Below are 19,802 nucleotides of genomic sequence, written 5' to 3'. Positions count from 1 at the left end.
TAAATGAGGATAATATGACAAATCCACTTACTCCAAAGGAACACCTATTCCTCGGCGGCGTCACTATAACCGAGCCGACCTGAGCAAAATTCCGCTTCGGAACAGCAAATCCTGTTACAACCGGCTTCCGCAAAATCCCTAAGGAATTTCTGAACAACATTTTTAGAATCAACCTTTCCGTCGTATTAAAAAGCTTTTTGCTCACGACACTTACTTTGACAAATAATAATTGATGATACTTTTGACAATTATGTCAATAACTAAGTACTAAACGTTCTTATTTTAAAACATTTCAAAAATGCAGTCAGGCCTTTTAAAATAGATTGGTATAATATTATGTTTAATGTATAACGTCCACCAGCCGAGGCGGATAGGGTAGGGTCGCACTATAAAAATCCACACCTTACATATTTTGTATAGAAAAACGTATATACTCGTATATACCACGCATGGCAACGGGGCGAATAGCTGGGGTGGCGAAACGTCACTCCGCGCTCTGCTTCAGGCCGCACGCCTCGGCTAGTCATAATAAAAGCTAAGCTTTATACTTAGCGTGGGTCAGACTCGTAGGATCGCATTGATTTGAGTCGCATTAATTTAGATACTATACATTTACTTTGGAATTACGTTCATTAGGACGAAGTATTATTTAAGGTGGTAGCTCAAGGTCCATTTTCATACATTTTGTTTCGGTTTTAATCTGGGTAACTAAACAAGTATTGGCAAGTAAAGAATTTAAATTCACGTCTAGTTAGTGATTAGTTCTCGCAGTTGAAGAAAAACGTAAAAATAATTAATAATCATGGATATTTCGGCCTTTAAAATTTAATATGACGAAATTTTAAAGGCAGAAATATCCATGATTATTAATTATTTTTACGTTTTTCTTCAACTGCGAGAACTAATCACTAACTAGACGTGAATTTAAATTCTTTACTTGCCAATACTTGTTTAGTTACCCAGATTAAAGGTGAAACAAAATGTATGAAAATGGACCTTGAGCTACCACCTTAAAACGCACGAACTAATAACTAGGTAGGTATTATAGGCACGTAATGAAATTTCTAGCAGATAAGAATGTCAATTAAGTTTACTTCTATAAGAGAATTATGACTATTAACAGTAAGAAATCCTATTTAAAAATATGAAGTACAAAAACAAAATGTTTAATAACATAAATGTTTATTTTTCTTACTAACTAACAGACAACATAATGACATTAAGTTATAATATTCTTAAAACTAAGAATATAAAAAATATAAAATGAGAAAACCAATTGTTCCATGTCTAGAATTAACATAATAATATTGAATGCACTCATATTTATTTTTAGGAATATGAGGTCGAAGGACCAAAAACGGTTGGTCGTTTTTGGTAGCACATTTTGAGGAATAACAAACAAATAGTTCATTACGTGTTTTATAATGAACTCTCATTTTTATTGACCGATGTCAAGTTCGAACCTAAGACCGCAATGATGCCGTTTAAATAACAAACATAATTACCTTTTTTATAATGACCACAAAGGCGTCTTAGTTGTGTTACTTCGAGCCACAACTTAAATTCATTTACTGTAAGTAAATGACTAAAAACGCAAATGTAATGTAGAATTTATTTTAATTAATTGAATCATTATATTTTCATAAGATTAGCATACAACCAAAGTCATCTTAGGAAATGTTTCATTAGTTTGCAAAACCTCGGCGAACAGCACACGGCACGCAAAAGCTCAACGAGTCGCAGTTTTAGTATAGCTGGATTAAAATAAACATCGATTTAAAAGCACAAACACACGTTTTGAGAAGGAATTTAGTTCTAGCTATGTCGACACGAACTCGCAGAAATTTATATCACAGACATTGACGTCATAACTCAAACAAACAGGTAAAAACGCAACAAAATAACTTAAGATATCACATCTAATAAACCATACGCTATAGTTAAAATATAGGCGGCTGTAATCCATTATGGACAAGTGACAAAATCGTTACCAATTATAACCAAAATAAAAAAATTACATAAATAAGCTTAAATATTTGGGCATAATAATAATACAAGAATATCACGAACGTAAACAAACTTGAGATGACTCAACTTATAAGCTATTTAATATGTATAAATATACTTAACAGTATGTAAAACAATATAATATTTCTAAGCATAATTCAAGATCTGAATTACTTGAACATCGAGACCCACAAGAAATACGTTTAGGTATCACAAATTAAATTTCTAAATGTCAATTATGCTAGATTCTGATTTAACTAATAACTTATTTCTAATTGTGGATTTATAACACTATAATTCTGTAATTAAATACTTATCACTTGGAATAGTAAGACACTTTTAAATATGTAATTAAGAGTCCGAATCTGAGGATTGCGCATGTTTTTCCGAGTCGCAATGCACGTATATTATTGTACAACCACTCTTAATTAACCACTCTCACCTCTGAATTTATATTTATATGAGCAAAACAAAACTTGAGCTGTTATTTCAAGAGGTGTTGCCAGCCGACGGCGACTGACTGGCGCCGTTTAATAACTTACTCAGCATTCGAAATACAATAAATACGTACCGGTTACCGGGATCAGGATTTCACGTAACGTTAACAAAACGTGTTTATTTTACAGTGCCGATCTTAAGATGCTGATTTTAACTCGACTATGATTCAGCTGACATTGCCTTTCAGAGCGTAACTGAATTGAATATAATAAAGTCCCCATAACATAGTGTTTGAGTAGCAAATTGAATAACAGGCTGCGTATGAGTTGTGATTTGTGTACCATCAAGTATGATGCGCGCGGATAATTACAATAATTGTATGCGAGGGTCGCGCATTCGCCATATTTGACACATCTCTTCAGGTAGAAGCCAATAAGACGCTTATCTTAATTCTCGCTCTCAGGATGACGAGAAAAGATTTCAAGGACGATACTAGCTTGACAGTAGACGTACAAGGCCGCTGAAGTTATTCTCTATGGGCGGGTTTAGATTATTTACTGCTATCGGGATATATTACATTCTCCGGAAAAAAAAATTTCAAGCTTCTTGATGACTCTCGCTTTTGCGAAATCTTAATTTATTTTAAATTTTTATGACATTATTCTTTAAGAACTATTCGTCTGGACTTGAGTTGGCGCAAAAAACTAAATTCTTTTCTATGTTTTGCATACATTTATAAATAATAAACTGTGTACAACCGGCTATAGTAGCACACTCTCTGAGTAAAAAACTAAATGATTTTGGCATGGTCTCTGCTATCTCTGAGTCAAATTTTTCATGAACATTTTGCTCTCTCGCCATATAAACTGTATTGTAACGTTTAACCCAATATTTAAAATCAGGAATATCATTTGTAATCAAAGGTTTCAATTTCTCATTGAATTTCTTATAATATGCTACTTTGTCATCTTTTAATACACTCAAAGGAATTTCATCTTCAGAGTCACTACATGCAGGACGTCGATCCTTTGCTTTAATTGTTATTTCAGCTTCTCGACACTCTTCGATCTTCTTCTCGATAATTTTATCTAGCTCCGGGTCACGTAGCGACTCGTATATATCTTCTGGCTCTGCATCGTCCATCTTTATATATAATTGATTAACATCATATTTTGCTTCGTCAAATTTTGGATCATTTGTTATTGTGAGATCTTCAACATTTTCACAATCGCTATCATCATTAAATAATGTAGACTCTACATTCCCTTCGCCTTCTTCTAAATTGGTTATATTAACTTGGCTAGATTCTGGTGCTATCGCACTGATTTCCGAGACATTAGAGTAATTTGGAATAGTAGAATTGTTTGGTTCGGTTTGATTAAGATAATCTGCATTATCAGAATTATCTTCTTGTTTAGTTTGATTCATGTTGTGCATTAACATGCTCAATTGATGTGAGACCTGATTTAAAACATCCTTTTCTAGGTGATTGTAGTAGGCTTGAAGTAATTGGTTTACTTTATCTTTAACTTCTCCTCGTTTTCCAGTTTTCATATGCTTTCTTTGTACATGTTCCGCCTCGTCTGGATTATCACGTTTTCTTTTTCTTGGCTCAGTAGTCCTATATTCTTTAGGAATTGGTATTTTGTATTTCTTACAAGCACGTAGTATTAGTTCTTTGGTTGCTCTCTCCCTGTTAAAAGTTTCTGGATTAAATTCAAAGGTTTCTGTACTAGAAACACTTTTTCTGTCTTCATCATCACTTAAATTATTTTGATTATCGTGATAATCAGCTCTGTCACCATTATCAAGATCATGATCAGCTTCAGCTAGCACATCAGATTCGTCTTTTTCTTGGATATTTTCAAATGCATCATCAAATATGTTTTTGTCTTCATCTTCTTCCTGTATTGTGTCAAGAATTCTGATAGGTTCTTCATCACCTACCTCTGTCGGCACATCTTTGTCACTAGGTGTGCTTGGTAAATTCGAATCATAACCAAGATCACTTTCATCATTAATTTCCTCAGCATTACTTTTTTCTTTTGAATCAATAATAACATGGTCGATAGTAGGTTTATTTGTTTTTAACCAATTTTTATTTTGGCAATTCATAACATAAACCATATTTACGTTCCTATTATTTTTTATACCATTTAAATAGCCACACATAACTTCAGCATCACTAATTATTTTTCCTTGGTCAGTGACTCCTTTGACTACATTCTCATCATTATCTAGTGCTGAGAGACACAGACTTTCGCATGCATATTTAAGAGAATACTGCGTAAAATCTTCACTCAACATTTCTACATCTTTTGTATGTCTGCAGTGTTCAGAGAGAACTTCTGTGTATGTGGTTAAAGGGGTAAATGTAGGGGGAAAAGAATTCTTTGGTATGACATCAATCTCTTTACCTAAATCTAATTTATTTACTATATCCATAGATAATTCGTCAGTCATAGTAATAGTTCCCTTTTTCTGTCTCTCAGTTAAATATTCCATGTAAATGTAATCATCAACATCCAAATAATGTTCATCATCTGAGCTGATCAGTCTGTGTTTGATAAGCTTTTTCCTCCTAAACTGTAAATAAATAATCCATTCTCTAAACGAAAATATCCTGCCAGTTGGTTCTGGAGTAAAACCTATTTTGTAACATTTCGAAAACTTTTCCATTTCATTAATCTTATCTACAATATCTGACAATTTGTATTCATAGTCATCATCTAAACCAAAACACATTTTCAAAGCAACAACTATGTAAGCCATTGCAGTACCTTCATAGTCAGGCATTTTTACTGCGGCCTTTAGACTTCTACTGTCTAAATCTAAGTAATCACATGGCCAGAGATACATGAGCGAGAACACAAGGTTTTTGAACTCTGTTGGGAGACATAACTCTGTCGTATAATTATCTATTATTTTCTTTATATCAGGAACTATAGGCGGCCCTAAATCTAGTTTTTTTAATAGTGCTAATGACAAACAACGGCATCTTATGAAACCTATTTTTCTCCGTGGGCCACAGCTCATGAGAAACTTAGTCCAGTCAGATATAGATGCTGCATTAACATCTTCAGGTATGTGTCTATCGAAGTTATTCATTATTAACCTACCCTCATCTATGAACCTGTATAAATGCGAGATTTGGATAGGACTTTTGTCTAAATTCAATGCTGTGTACAACATGGCCACCAGTAACCCTGATGTTATAGTACTTATATCACTTGGAGATCTGCTATTATGTTTTTTCTTTGACTTCTGCCAATCAAGATCATCAGTCTTGTCCACATCTTTTTCTACATCTTCTGTAAATATTGTAATTTCATTGTCTTTCTGGGATAACCTGTAACATAATAAAATTCTCAAATATAGGCTTACAAATAAATAAGGTTTTTATTTATATAATAAAAATTTATATTTATATCCAGCAGGCTGGCATGCATGGTGGTGTTGTCCGCAGTATGTTGCTGCACCGGCCCTTGACATAGCAATGTGAGACAGTGTTGGATAGGTACACACCAGTTGTGGACACACATATTTATTTATCTATTCAGGTTTGCAAACAGTTATCAACGAATTTTAAAAAATATGAAACATACACGCTACTTTAGAATAAGTTGTACAACAAAAGGAAGAAAAAACAAGCAAACATAGAATGCAAAAAAATTATAGAAACTGACTATGCAACGTGATTCCCAGAGACCTGGGCACCGTGACAACAGCACCCAAAAACACAAATATATGTTAATAATAAAACCAAAATTTGTCATACCCTATATCCTCCTTATTCTGAAACTTTTTAACATATTCAGTCCAGATCCAGAAGAGTTTTGTTTTAAAGCTAGCTTCAGCTCCGAGTGCTATCATCTCATCAGCTAAACCATGCAGGATGAAGTTGAATGTGTGCCATTTGTACCATTCTCCTGACACTGCAAATATAATATGAGTTACATTATATTTTAATCTGGAATGAAAAAACGTTCTTTGCACGTAATTTTACATAGTCTAGCCCATAATGTATTCTATCAAAACGACGACTTTCAGTCTTTATAATGAATAAACATAGATGTAAACGTAATCTATCATCATTTTCAGCCTTTGGAAGTCCACTGCTAAACATAGACCACCAGACGTAACCTATATTCTAATATTATAATCTTACTCTGTAGTTTCTTCTCCTTAAGCACAATTTTCTTCTTGTTGACCAACGCCAGCGTGCCATCGGCGAGAAATTGCTTCTCTATCACTGTTTCCCGCACATTAGTATCCTGAGTTCCACACTCAATACAGTAGTAATAGCCGTCAATTAAATTCAAGTCTTTGCTTCCACACACGTTGCATGGATCTCCAGCCATTTTTATAGCTAGTTTACTTTAAAAATAAATATAGAGCAAATAAATAACACTTTAGCCCAAATGATAACCTCAGTTCACACATGCCAGCTGACTTTTTATTTTGATTTTTGTAAACTACGCGCGAATAATGTTGCCCGGAATTTAACTTTGACCGAGGTGCCGTGTTTTTTCATCGCCACTGTTCGAGATTCTATTAAATCAAATAAGTGGATACTAAGCAAACAATTAATAATATTATAAAGAATAAGCCAAGTTATATATATTACCGTACATCAATTAAAATTAAAATTAACATAATATAAAGTAAGGGACCGCAGCTTGTCAAAGAAAGAGAAAAAAATAAGAGTAAGAGAGAATAACAACTCTAACTGCCAGTAGCAAGCATGCAAAGAGTAAAAAGTATTATAAAAGTGCATATTCCTTACTTCACAGTCTCAAAATGCAAACTATAAGTTATGTGAGCAGAAGCCAGAACACCGTCAATACATCTATTAGGTCATAGTATAATAATTTTAACTGTTACACAAAATACTTACATCACTTAAATTGGTGGGTCACAAGATAATTCCTCCACCCGCCATGCCACTCCGCAGCGACATACACTAATAAAAATACTATTTTATTATATCTGTTTTGAACATATCGATCAGAAAAGTGCAATATCTAAATTATAGCTCAAGTAAACGACGGGCACATAATTTGTGTTTATTTTGTTAGTATTCTTTTTTTTCTATTGAATTCTCGTTATTTGAAAAGTTAATTTGGCAACATTTAAGCGTCCGTAAAATAATGACAGTTTAGAGTTGACTACTAGTCTTTTAGCCATAACGGTTGATATACATATAATGTCCGTCAATAGTAATAACTTCTTTTAAAGAATGTATGAACAAAACTAATAACTAATTAACAAAATTATAATTTTATTGAAAGTACGAGTTCTACGAAGAATTACAACCATGAACCTAGCGCAGCTCGGCGTATCAAGCTTCTTTCAAGTTTATGAAGACTAGGTGTAAAACTGACATGTTAGACATTGCCAAGTAATTTTTTTTATACTAAAATAGAAATAAAATTTTATATTTTTTCTACTAGATTAATTTATACAATTTCATGATGGGCTTAATGAAGCTGCCAATCGACAGAGCCTCGTCTATTTAACATACTTATATGCGTAAAAAATTTGGTTTTACGGTCTGAAAATACTGTTTGTGTACCACATGTATTATACAAATTATGAAAGAAAGTTTTACATGAGAATGATAATTTTGTATGCACCACTTTATTTTAATAAATGTTCTGTGAGCGAGAGAAGACTAAAATTCGATTTTATGTACAGTGTATTTTAGGTTTATATATACTTAGCAAGGAGAATTTTAAAATATATTCTTTATGTATTTCCTAGGTCGTTCACATCAATACATTTTTAGATAATGATCATAGCTGTTTTTTTAACTAACTTACAGTACAATACAAAACATTGTTTTGTATAACTGTGTAATTGGAATTCAAAATAATTATAGATTCCAAAAACGATTCATAAATAACTTGTTAAATAAATGTAAACTTTATTATTTTCACATTGTCTTTAAAATGAATGTTTAGTAGTATAACGTACCATAGTAAAACAATAGTAGTAATTTGAAAGTAACGCGTGGCATCTGGAACGTTGTACTGCGAGAATTGGTAATTTTTGTAGCGTATCGCCGTCCGTCGTCAATAACTCGCGTAATTCGGGCGTGTTCGCCATTCGGGCATTTGCTGAAAGAAACCGAACGTTTAACGTGGACGCGGACGCGTGTAAACAAACCGGGCATCGCTAGCGTCGCACTGACATGATAGTCGCGATTCCACCACACCCTTGAGTGTCGGCAACGCTGCGTGTTTATCGCCCGGGGCCGTGCAAGCCGTGTTCGGTGGCGGCAGGAGTCGGCGGGACGTCGTTTGTCGTGTGTCACAGTGTTATGTGTAAAATTTGTCTCGTGAGCTAGTCGTGCGGAGCGAGTGTTGCAGTACATTGATGGGCATCGTTGGTGTCTGCGTGAAGGCGGCAGAGCGGCCGCAAAGGCGGGTTTTTGCTTCGCGGAGGGTCTGCTATAAAATCAGTCACACTGGAACTGATGGAATTAGAGAATATTGTCGCGAACACTGTCTACTTGAAAGCCAGAGAGGGTGAGTGATGTTTTTCTTAATTTGTGTGGTGGGGCAAAGGTACCCGTCACACACATCCAGAAAGAAATGAAAACTATCTTGTAAGAGTTTATGATTAAAATATATTCATACAAAACATATGTTGATAGGTATGTCATGGTTTCAAATCTACTGCTTCTAACTGTACTTTGTTCAAATATTTTCTGTAGTTTAATTGAAGTAAAATTGATTTGGACTAGAAACTAATTCCATGTTAAATTATTTTTATACATTTTTAAAGTTTGTATTATTAGTTATGCAAATTTATCTTAATAATATTTATCATCCTTGTATTTAAACTATAGTGTTTAAATGCTTATTGAATCCAATTAATTGTATGAACAGTGGAATCTTTTAACATTGGTATAACTTTTGCAGTTTTGAACCATGTTAATCAATTCCAAATAATATTTAATCAGTTTCGTCATTATGCATTCTCCAATCATAAGAAAAGATAATATTCAAATGAGTTCTGGTTATAAATTGTGTTTATATTTAAAGATGTTTGTCTTATTATTTATTATAAATTAAAAAATACATAATTAACACTTATATTTTATGTATTTTAAACATGACCTGTCAGTGTATAGACTTTGGTCATAGGTTTGTTTCATTTAGTTTAATATATTTTGTAACAACATAACTTTTTTGACCATCAAAAATAATTAATTAAAAATTAAAAAGTTATCATATTGCATTATGTATTATTCATTCACACAATCTAGGAATGTTAATGATCTGCATAAGTTTCTGGAAATTGAATAATTTAATGTATTAATTCTATTTTGTATCCTCATTGAACATTTACTTATGGTGCCTTTAGTGATGTAGGAAAAATTTGTGGCCAACCAACATTCCTTGTAGTTCTCTTTGAATTCTAAAGGTATGTAAAGCTTTGAACTTCTGTGGGTTTGATATTTACAATTACGAGTAAAGAAAGCAATATATGTTAAATGTTGCTGAGAGAGACATATTTAAAACATCCATACATTAAACTTTTCTGATTTATAAATGATTCATAAAAAGGATGTGCCATGTGCTTATTGCTAAAAACAAAAGGCTGTCATTTTTAATGTAAAGACTGTGCAGAATTACAACATACCGTTTGTTAAGGAGAGAGAAAAAAAACATACCGTTTTGTGAAATTCTGAAAGCACACATTTCTTTTTATATGGCTACTGCATAGTGACTCTCTGCACCTTATGGTAAGTGGAGTGGGGTCCAATAGAGTATCGACCGATGAGAGACGATTACCCCTTGACAGTCGACACAATTATGCCAACCTTGTTTTAATTTAACATCATCATATTCTGTTTGGTGGGCAATATCATACTATTTATAATATTCGGTTGATGGTCATTATCAAGTGTAAAAAGTATCACTCTTGCCAAAGGCTGTTTGTATTAATATAAATTGTTTTTGTCTGATAAAGTGTAAGTGTGTTGTGCCCCACATTCATGTGCGAAGGGGTCAGGTAGCAGTGTTTTCCTACCAGCATAATATAATGTGATTGATGGACGTATTTATTAATTGTGGTTAATCAGTATTATTCAAATATTATCATTAATATGTCTCGCACATTTTCCTCTTTAGATTAATTGAATGGATTTCAGGAATTTCATTAATTATACATTCATGTTGGGTTTTATTCATATTATGAAATTAATTGACAATTTCCATTTTAGTTTTAGTCAGATTATCTCATGGTCAAATTGTGCACATACACACTCACGCCTTTTATCCTCGAAGGGGTAGGCAGAGACGTAACTGGTGCACCCAGTTTCCGCCATTTATATTCCCTCGAGGCTCCATATCGGGAACAAATTCCAGACTCCAGGCTGACCTTAGTAAAAAAAGCCCGTATCACTTTCCTTGACCCGGAGATCGAACCCGAGAGCTCTGCAGTGGTACCGTAATGTAATGCTATGGAGTCAGCACAAGATGATTGCATATTAAAAAAAATATTACAAAAGAAGGAGTTAGAACACTTGTTCAGAGAAGTATGCCCATTGCTCACATATCCATTGCCTTATTCTGCCCATGCTACCTACCCACAATGTTACGAACATCAATAAGCTAATAAAAAGTTACACATGTAAATAATAACATAAAAAAAAAACAACTTTCACCCACTATGTAAGTGGCCATAAACTTTACTATGTAGTTTTTATGTACACTATTTGCTACTGCTTTGTCGATGTTTAGTTTTACTCGACTGTATGCGTTCATTCGAATAAAATATCTATCTTTATTCGAATGTGTTGGTAGTAGTAGTAGTAGTAGGTTATATTTTATATCCGCCCGGATGACCCACGTTAGTGTGTCGCGTCCTGGGATCAATGAAATGAAATGAAATGATTTATTTGAATCTGTAAAATGTTATACATTATTTAGATTCCGTCAATATTAACTCTACCACCAGTTCGGAAAGCAGTTTTCACCAGAGAAGAACGGGCAAGAAACTCTGGTGTTGCTCTTTTCAATCAGTTTAGGGTAAAGACTACAACAGTACATGTTAAAGTGAAAAGAGAAAAAAAAAAAAAAGTTTAGAGCAGTTCATTTATAGGCTCGTGAAATAAGGAATAAATTAATTTAAATTTTTATATGACTGCACAACCCTCTCAGGAATCATGAAATTTCTCTATTATCCTTATAATTATAATTATCAGATTAAAGATCAGCCTGTGTATATCCGATTCCAACAGGCCGGCATAATTATGTCGACTGCCGATGGGTAATCGTCTCGTCAGTCGACATTCCATTAGACCCCATTCAACTTGCCATCAGGTGCAGTGTGGTTACATTGCCATGGGCGTATAAAAAAATAGATCAACGCTTCACGAGCGCAATTTCCTATTGCGATTTTTGAGTTCCTTAATCTGTAATAGACGAAAATATAACTAATTATATAAAAAATATGGAATATAATGATTACACATATTATAACAACATAATAATTCATCTAATTATTCTTTTAGAATTATGGCTCCGCTGCTACTGCGTGTATTTTGACAATACCATGTTAGGTACTCAAAAAGAGCAACTCTAAATTTTGCTACTTTCTCCACCGTTTCTTATGCTCTAGAAGTAGTGTCTTGTAATATGCAAAAATAAATGACAATGCATCTATTTCATACTTTGATGTACCACCTGGCGCGGCGTCAGTTATTGCACGCGGGAGCCTGCGAACTTAATTCTTTCGCTACGCAGCGGTGTGCAAGAACTTTCCTGTTCCGGATTACAGAACTCCTATTTGTAGTTGTGGCGAAGGGTGACTTCTTCCGGAAGGGAACCCGACACAACATATAGGTACTACTAATATTCACAAATGCGGTCTGCAAGCCGTTCCAATGAAAATTTGATTTTACATAAGTTATTAAAGGGAAGTCGGCAGGAATCGTGTTATATTATGGCCACTGATTTGTAGTCTGTAGGCAGTGTCTTATAAGGCATTATGAGTCTTACAAAATGCTAGATGGAATGATTACTTTTGGGACAGTTGTGGCTATTACGATAAGAATTTATTTAAAAAAATACCATATACGCATATGATAAAACTAATAGTTAAATGGTTCATTCCTAAATGGACCCTTCGCCATTGATTTATAATCTGTAGGCTGTGTGTTATGAGTTTTAGAAAATGCTAGAGGGAATGATTATTTTTAGGACCGCTGTGGCTATTACGATAAGAATTTATTTTTAAAAAATAGCATGTAAACATAAGATAATACTAATAGTTAAATAGTTCATTCCTAAATCTATTTCTCATGACAATTTAATCTATCAGCAAATGGAACACTGAAGCAACGATTGCCATTTAATAAATTTATGCAACAACTAGTATTATTGCCGCAACGACGCCTGAAGCCGCGTATGTATTTAGTTGCTCAATCAACAAATTGATTTTAACTAATTAATTACAGCTCGATGTACGCGCGTAATGATTGTGGTGGTTTTGACCCCAGACAGGCTGTACAATCTTACTAAAAGGTTGAGAGTTTGTGCAGGTTTTTTGTATGCGGGCTGGGCAGAGTGACCTCGTCGTAAAGTCAACTGTCGAGAGATGATTACCCTTCACTAGTCGTAAGTATGCCGGCCTATTTGAAACCGGATATACACAGACTGATCCTGGGACACGAAACACGTGGGCTGCTATGGCAGGTTTTGCACTTCGTTTACGGTGGTCGATATCCGGGCGGAAACAAATATCCTACTTTAGAAATAAATACATGAAACATTGAATGGATTTGGTTGAAATTTATTAGATCAGCCAAGTCCCATATTAGGTCTGATGACCGTATTCCCAAAATTCGTATAATGTCCAAGGTTTCTTGCTATAGTTTTTGTCATAGCACTACGCACAATGTATCATAAACACGCACGTTTACCCGCAAAACCTTAGGCAGAGGCGCAACTGGTGCATTCCAGTGTGCCAAGTTTATATCCATAATGTGATAGGTGGCGAGCCTTTCGCCGCATCGTGCACATGTCGCGCGAGAAATCTCAAACGGTGCTTAAAGAGATCAATTTAATTGACCTTAGTATTTAAAGCTTTGAGCACACGTGGCCGCGCAAGGTCCCGCTCGGGTGTCACAATGCCGTGTCATGACCAAAAAAACGGTGCATGAAATGTGGCGCTGGTTTTTGTCGTGGTTCTGCTCGTGCAAATATATTATTTTGTATGAGAAAAAGAGATCTTTATTCAGAGTTAGTGTAGCTTTTGTTAATATGTTGATTTAATTTAGTGGTTTGTTCCTCCAAAAGACATAATTTCACATACATGAAATAGCGTACATATTAGAGTACTAAACATAAGTGTAAAATAATATTTTACAAATAATTAATGTACCATTAATAACGTGTATAACAGTTTTATCTTCCTCATAGCATATAGCTAATAAAAAAGGACCCAAAAATATTTTTTAAAGAACATAGCGATATTGAGCCATTGTCAAGACACAGCAGATCCCACGTAGTCCTTAATGCCGTTTATCCTGTTACCTTGACACGATGTAGCTGGATGTTTTCCGCAACTGCTTTTTGTGCACATTTCTGGAATATTCGATATTTTCACTGCGGCTGATCTAATGGCAGCAGTTAGGGAGACTACTAAAGATAAATCGTCTTGTCTAGTAGAGATGAAAGATAATTCTTGTTTATTTAAACGTGAGTAACACAAAAACAAATTAAACAATCAAGCACTTCACTGTCGCTCTGTTTTTCTTGGATAAAAATAGCCTATTAATCCAAATCTTTATGCCCAAAACATCCACATCAATTCAGCCAATTATGTATTATATTATCTAATTAATATTATGAATGCGAAAGTTTGTGAAAATGTTTGGATGCTTGTCAGAAATAAACGCAGAAACAGCTATACGGAAATTGATGAAATTTGCCGTACGGAAAACCCATGTCCTGGATAACGCATAGGATAATTTTTATCCTGGTAGTTTGCTCCTATGGGAAATAATGGATTTTTTAAATTTGATTTTGAAACGGATGACGCTGGCTGGTTCAGAAGGCGCTATTAATCAGTAGTATTTTAGGGACCTTAATAGGGTAAGGTTTTTACGCGGGCGAAACCGCGAGCAACACCTACTTGGATTATAAATATTAAAACATTCTCATTACTATAATATTGTGGGATAACAAAAAACATTAGTCTGTCTGGTAATTCATCTGCTGGTTACTGCCCACTTTAAGATATAACAGGATAGCTCCGCGGCCAGTTAATGGAGATCAATCTAATGATATATGTTACTTTTGTCGCCTTTCCGCAAGACTTACAGTTTCCAAACCAACAGCAATACCATTCACATACCAGGATCCGGTCTGTCCCCAGTTTTCACCTGAGCGGCGAGTAGTGACGCGCGACCCGCGCATACTATGATTTACAATTAAAATGGAGCCACGCACGCGTCTAGAATTATTCATGGGCGATATTGTTGGGCCGGCGTGCATTCAATGCATTTTACTTATTCGCGGGACGATATCGGACCGATTGATTCGTTTCGTGGTTTTTATTAAATGACATCAGTGATTAATGCAATCAGTGACGGCAGAAACTGGAGTGAGGATCTGGGCGGCAGATCTTTGCTAGGCTTTACTACCCGATTGCTAAGGGAGGTTATGTATTTTCTTTGTGTCCCTTCAAGGTCGGAGTCTTGGGCGGTTGTCTTCTAATGCCGCCAGTAGTTGCAACTGTAATAGTGGCTATAATTTTTACTGTAATGGTCTGTTTTGTATTCAAAATGTTATGATAGAGAGGTGCCTCCCTAGACTTTTGCAAACAATATTCGATTAGTAAATTGGTCCAAGTTTAACCGCAAATTAAATATTCGCACGTCATTGAAATTATTAAAAATAAACATTATTGGATATTAGTTTATTTATAAATGAGTTTATTATGGTATACAATATTTATTTAGGGATCAGTACGCAAGTAAATGCCATATTATTAGTGGCCGATTTTATGGACTGTGCACAGGTGAGGGAGGTCGTGAGTTTAGTTTCCCGGGCAGGTAATACTTCCTGTTTTAACACGTTTATTTTCCTTAGAGACACGCGGTTTGTTAGCCAGGCAGGCGGCAGATCGTAAGAATTAAATTATTCGTGCTATACATTTCAAATTCTATTAATCCTCCCTGCATGGTAACACGATGGCAACAATAATACCAAATTGTAGTACTAAAGTACATGGCTTGAAGAGCGTCGAACGAGCACGTTCAGCTTCCACGGAAAATTCTTTAATTAAACCAATTCAATAAACTAGACTCAAACAACAAAGTTATTGCTTGTAATTGGACGTATACAAATTTGATGGCGGCTCTTGTGTTGTTAATAACATTAAATGTGCTAATGGTAGGTATAGTAGTAATATATAGGTCTTTGGTGTCGGACAGTCCGTCTGTGTGGGTAAACACTATTGACCATGAATGTGAGTGTGCAAGTTTGGATTCTGGTTTAAAAAACATTATAGCCAGTTGAATTACAGAACATTGTAAGACTTATCTTATGTCTGGGGGTGATGAGTTCGTATTATAATTTAAAGGTCTGATCGTCCCTACATAGGTATTTGTGGCTCATCAGTGGAGCCGTTAACAGTAGATTTGAAAATAAAATAAAAAAGATTCAATGGACAATTGATGACCAAAAGGCCGGGAGTTCTTTCTGCCTTTCTTTTTCGGGTAGTCATCGCTTAGGTAGCTAGTGAAAGGCTTCTAATTTAGGGCCAATTTACCCTCACCCGTGAGGATCGCGACGCGTTCCTCCATTTATCTTTAATATTTTTTTTACATCATTTTTATTTCTTCTTTCCTGCCAGCCCGAGCTGGATTCATTGTTTATTTTGTAGTCTTTTATTTATTTTATGTCCAATATATATTGTTTTTAGTTATATAAGTGCCTCTAGTTTAGTAACAATGAAATATTCTTATGTACCTTGACTTATCATAAATGCAACTATGTTCGCCTACGTGATGAATAAAGCATTTATTAAATTATATATAAACTATATATGGAACCCTGCCGTTAAATACTGCTTCGTCCTTGTTTTGTTTCCATTGACGTACGAACTCCATTGTTAATTTTTCCTGCATAAAATTTTTACATTAATTACATTTTAGAATTTTAATTGGCGTTTATTTATTTTCTTATCGCATTGCGTTGTCGGAGCTGAACTTGATAAAAAAAATTAACGAAATAGGATTGTAATTGATAGGACCTTTGACCCGCTAGTGGTGATACGTCAAGAGATGTTATTAAAGGTCATTATCCGACGTAATCTACAATCTAGACTCACAACAATAAACATTGTTAATCGATGAGTGATCTAATCATTGTTTTGTCTCGAAATGATTTTAGATAGAAACTAGGATGACATCTGTAGACCATGAACTAAGCTAAGATAGTTGAGTTTAATTCGAATACCTGATAAATAATGCATAGTGCATAATTTAGATTACATAGAATTATAATATTGTTAGATTTGTGTCATATACGTCTAAATTTGGATTTCGTACGTTAAGAACGTATTTAAATTTGTAAGTTACCTTGTCAATCATTTTTATTAATTTCAATTATTATTATAGTTTTGGGCTTGCATATATCTGTGAAAAAATATCTCAATTATACGAGCAAAGCGACATTAAATCAGCTTAGTTTTCAGTCTGCAACCGCATTAGAAACAAACTATAAGGCACATGGTTATATATTATCAAAGCGAGGTGTCCAGCATTCGATCGAAAATTACCGACTTAGATCCTTATGCAGAATATTTAGTGACCTCGCAGCGACCTCCAGTTAGGTAGATGGGCGGAGTGCAAGCGGCCTCTGGCGAGTCGAAGTGAAAGCGACCAGTCGATACACAACGATTTCGTGTTACTATGGAGGAAGAATTAGGATAAAATTGTACAGGAAAATAGCTGAGGGAGGCATATGAGACGGGGAAGGGGGAATTCCCAACCCCTTGAGGGAAAACGTTCCGAAACTGTTTTAATTTTATAAAAATAATAGTGCAATTGAGATGAGTAAATACTTTTGCGTTTAGGCTTTATAATTTTAGTCGTTTATTCTGTGTAGTGATATGTTTGGGCTGTGGGCTGTAAGACCCTTGGTTTGATTCTTGTTTGTATTTTTCTGACATGACTTTCCTGGGACTGGATCTTCGAAAGTGAATTAACTTAACGCAAGCGATCGGGCTCAAACGACAAGAAATAGTTTTTTCAGGAAATCCACCGACATTACATTGGATTGCTATAGATGGAAAGTTTGAGGATCAGAAGTCAGATGTTTAGTACCATATCGAGACAATATTCAACGTCTGTGAAGTTATACAACAGCGCCCGATTCGGATAGATGATGCGAACATGGTTTTATTATTTGAGTACTGCATAAACCAACTCGACTGAGTTACCACCACCTTAGAAAAACGAAGGGAAATGGTATTGATGCTTAAACACCCTTCTGTAATCCCCATTATTTTCCTCCATAAACAGCGTGCCAATAATTCTAGAAGCGTGGGCGCTTATGAACAAGACCGATTTGCTTGTTTACTGACAAAAAATTGAACGGTAATCGACGCTGCGTTATCTAATATTATCGTATTATTTGGGTTTATGTAATGGTTCAGTGGGCGAACAATGACCCTGTGTTACAGACGGTAGAAAAACAAATAATAACTGGTATGCTTTTTGTAATGCAACTGAATGACGAGAGGAACTAGTCTTCTAATGTTTAGTATACGACTGACTGTAAACAGTAACAACATTGCCAAGTAGTGAATAATAAAACACCGGATGCGTTGACTGCGCTCATCTTCCTGAGTTTCGTAATACCCAGGAGACGGGGCTTTTCACACTACAATCTGACTGAAACGTATATACTGTTTTTATCTATCCAGGTGGACGGTAGCAAGAGACCTACATACGTAGAGATCTAACACGGATAAAAACATTGTTTAACATTCTGCGACATCTGATTCCTTCGCAAAAATGTCACTAACATTTTACCCGCAGTATTACATAAAAATAACTTTTTTCACAGAAACTTAATACCTTACAATATTCGACAGATGCCTATCAACATGGTCCTCTTCATGTAATTGGAACTATAGATGGCGCACAAAAAGCTGCCCGAGGTTGACAACCCTGACCAAACAAAAGAAAATCGCGCGCGTGTGTGTTTAGGAGGCCGGCAAAATTCTTGAGCAAATGTTAGGATTTGAACTGTGACCTTCTCGAAGGAAAAGCAATTATGTTATCTGGGTTACGGTATATTGTGAGGATGTTAATGGAATAATTTGCTCATGTTTATTCTTGTTTTATGTTTGTGATGAGATTACAGTATCGATCCTTGCGAGAGGTCGACGGACTTGGTGAAGGCTGCTAAGCTAAATTCAAATTAATCACTAGACAAGACTGACTGATGAAGGAAAGGAAATTAGTGTCTATTTCATGCCAATGCGTATTCAAAAGTTTAATACACTTTAATCATTTTAAAGCGGCGATAGCCTAGTTGGGTGTGGAATGGACTGCCGAGACAAATGTTTGCAGGTTCAAATCCCAAGGGCACACACCTCTGACTTTTCTAACGTAATGTGTGTATTTTTTGTGAATTATCGCTTGCTTTAACGGTGAAAGAAAACATCGTGAGGAAACGTGCATACCTGAGAAGTTCTCTATCAGACTTTGAGGGTGGGTGAAGTTTACCAATCCGCACTAGGCTAGCGTGGTGGACTGAGGCCTAAGCTCTCTTATTAGAGGAGGCCCGAGCCCAGCAATGGGACCACCTCATAATTATTTATTATATCATTTTTAAGTTTTCCTCTTTTAAAAAAAGGCGCCAGTCAAATAAATAATAGTTTTGTTACTCGAATTTTGACCTCAATTAAAAAGTTTTATAGATCCCAGACCAAATATTTATCGTTATGTTAGCTATGAATGTGATGGAATCCCTGGGTCTTAATGATTTATGGAGACTTAGCAGTTTATAGGAATACCACTATAATTTTATTTTATTGTATATTTTTTCTTATAGTTGAGAGTTTTAATGTTTTTTTTTTACATTAGTCTGACCCATAATTCATCACCATGGTCTCCGATGATAGCTTACAATTACCGCAGTGCACGTGTACAAACTTCCAAAAATCATATTTATCCAATAATTGTATATCACCCGAAGGTCCTTTATTAGACATTACGAGTTATTACAATCGTAAACAGATTATGAATCCGTATAACTCGTGTATAAGATGAACGGTAAACAGTCTTGATTAGACGTTTATCGACCACTGAGTAATGGATGCTT

At 35.0% G+C, this 19,802-nt stretch overlaps 2 protein-coding genes across 5 annotated transcripts in view; one reads left to right on the top strand and one right to left on the bottom strand.

The window, feature by feature from the left end:
- Positions 1-1,165: 1,165 nt before the first annotated feature.
- On the bottom strand, positions 1,166-8,097 carry LOC115447087. The gene is made up of 3 exons (XM_030174009.2): positions 6,614-8,097; positions 6,224-6,380; positions 1,166-5,794 (listed from the first exon to the last, which is right to left on the bottom strand). The coding sequence occupies exons 1-3, from the start codon at positions 6,804-6,806 to the stop codon at positions 3,118-3,120; spliced, it is 3,027 nt and encodes a 1,008-aa protein (XP_030029869.1). The 5' UTR covers positions 6,807-8,097; the 3' UTR covers positions 1,166-3,117.
- A 351-nt stretch (positions 8,098-8,448) lies between these two features.
- Positions 8,449-19,802, top strand: part of LOC115447089 (G protein-coupled receptor kinase 2) — an 82,173-nt gene continuing 70,819 nt past the window's right edge. The window contains exon 1 of one of the 4 annotated variants that reach the window (XM_037439832.1): positions 8,449-8,975. In XM_037439832.1, the coding sequence (XP_037295729.1) occupies positions 8,924-8,975 (52 nt within the window). In that variant the 5' untranslated portion in view covers positions 8,449-8,923. The remainder of the gene's footprint in view (positions 8,976-19,802) is intronic. The other 3 variants (XM_037439833.1, XM_037439834.1, XM_037439835.1) reach the window with 3 other exon arrangements.

This window comes from Manduca sexta, chromosome 18 (assembly GCF_014839805.1).
Source record: "Manduca sexta isolate Smith_Timp_Sample1 chromosome 18, JHU_Msex_v1.0, whole genome shotgun sequence".
Taxonomy (NCBI): Eukaryota; Metazoa; Arthropoda; class Insecta; order Lepidoptera; family Sphingidae; genus Manduca; species Manduca sexta.
Note: the sequence above shows the minus strand (reverse complement) of the source record. Positions and strands in the feature narration are given on the sequence as shown.

Excerpts from the sequence above, each read along its gene's own strand:
- LOC115447087 (XM_030174009.2), bottom strand. The coding sequence starts at position 6,806 with ATGGCTGGAGATCCATGCAACGTGTGTGGAAGCAAAGACTTGAATTTA. Across the intron at positions 6,381-6,613 it reads TAAGGAGAAGAAACTACAGA|TGTCAGGAGAATGGTACAAA; the intron begins GTAAGATTATAA and ends TTATATTTGCAG. Across the intron at positions 5,795-6,223 it reads CAGAATAAGGAGGATATAGG|GTTATCCCAGAAAGACAATG; the intron begins GTATGACAAATT and ends ATTATGTTACAG.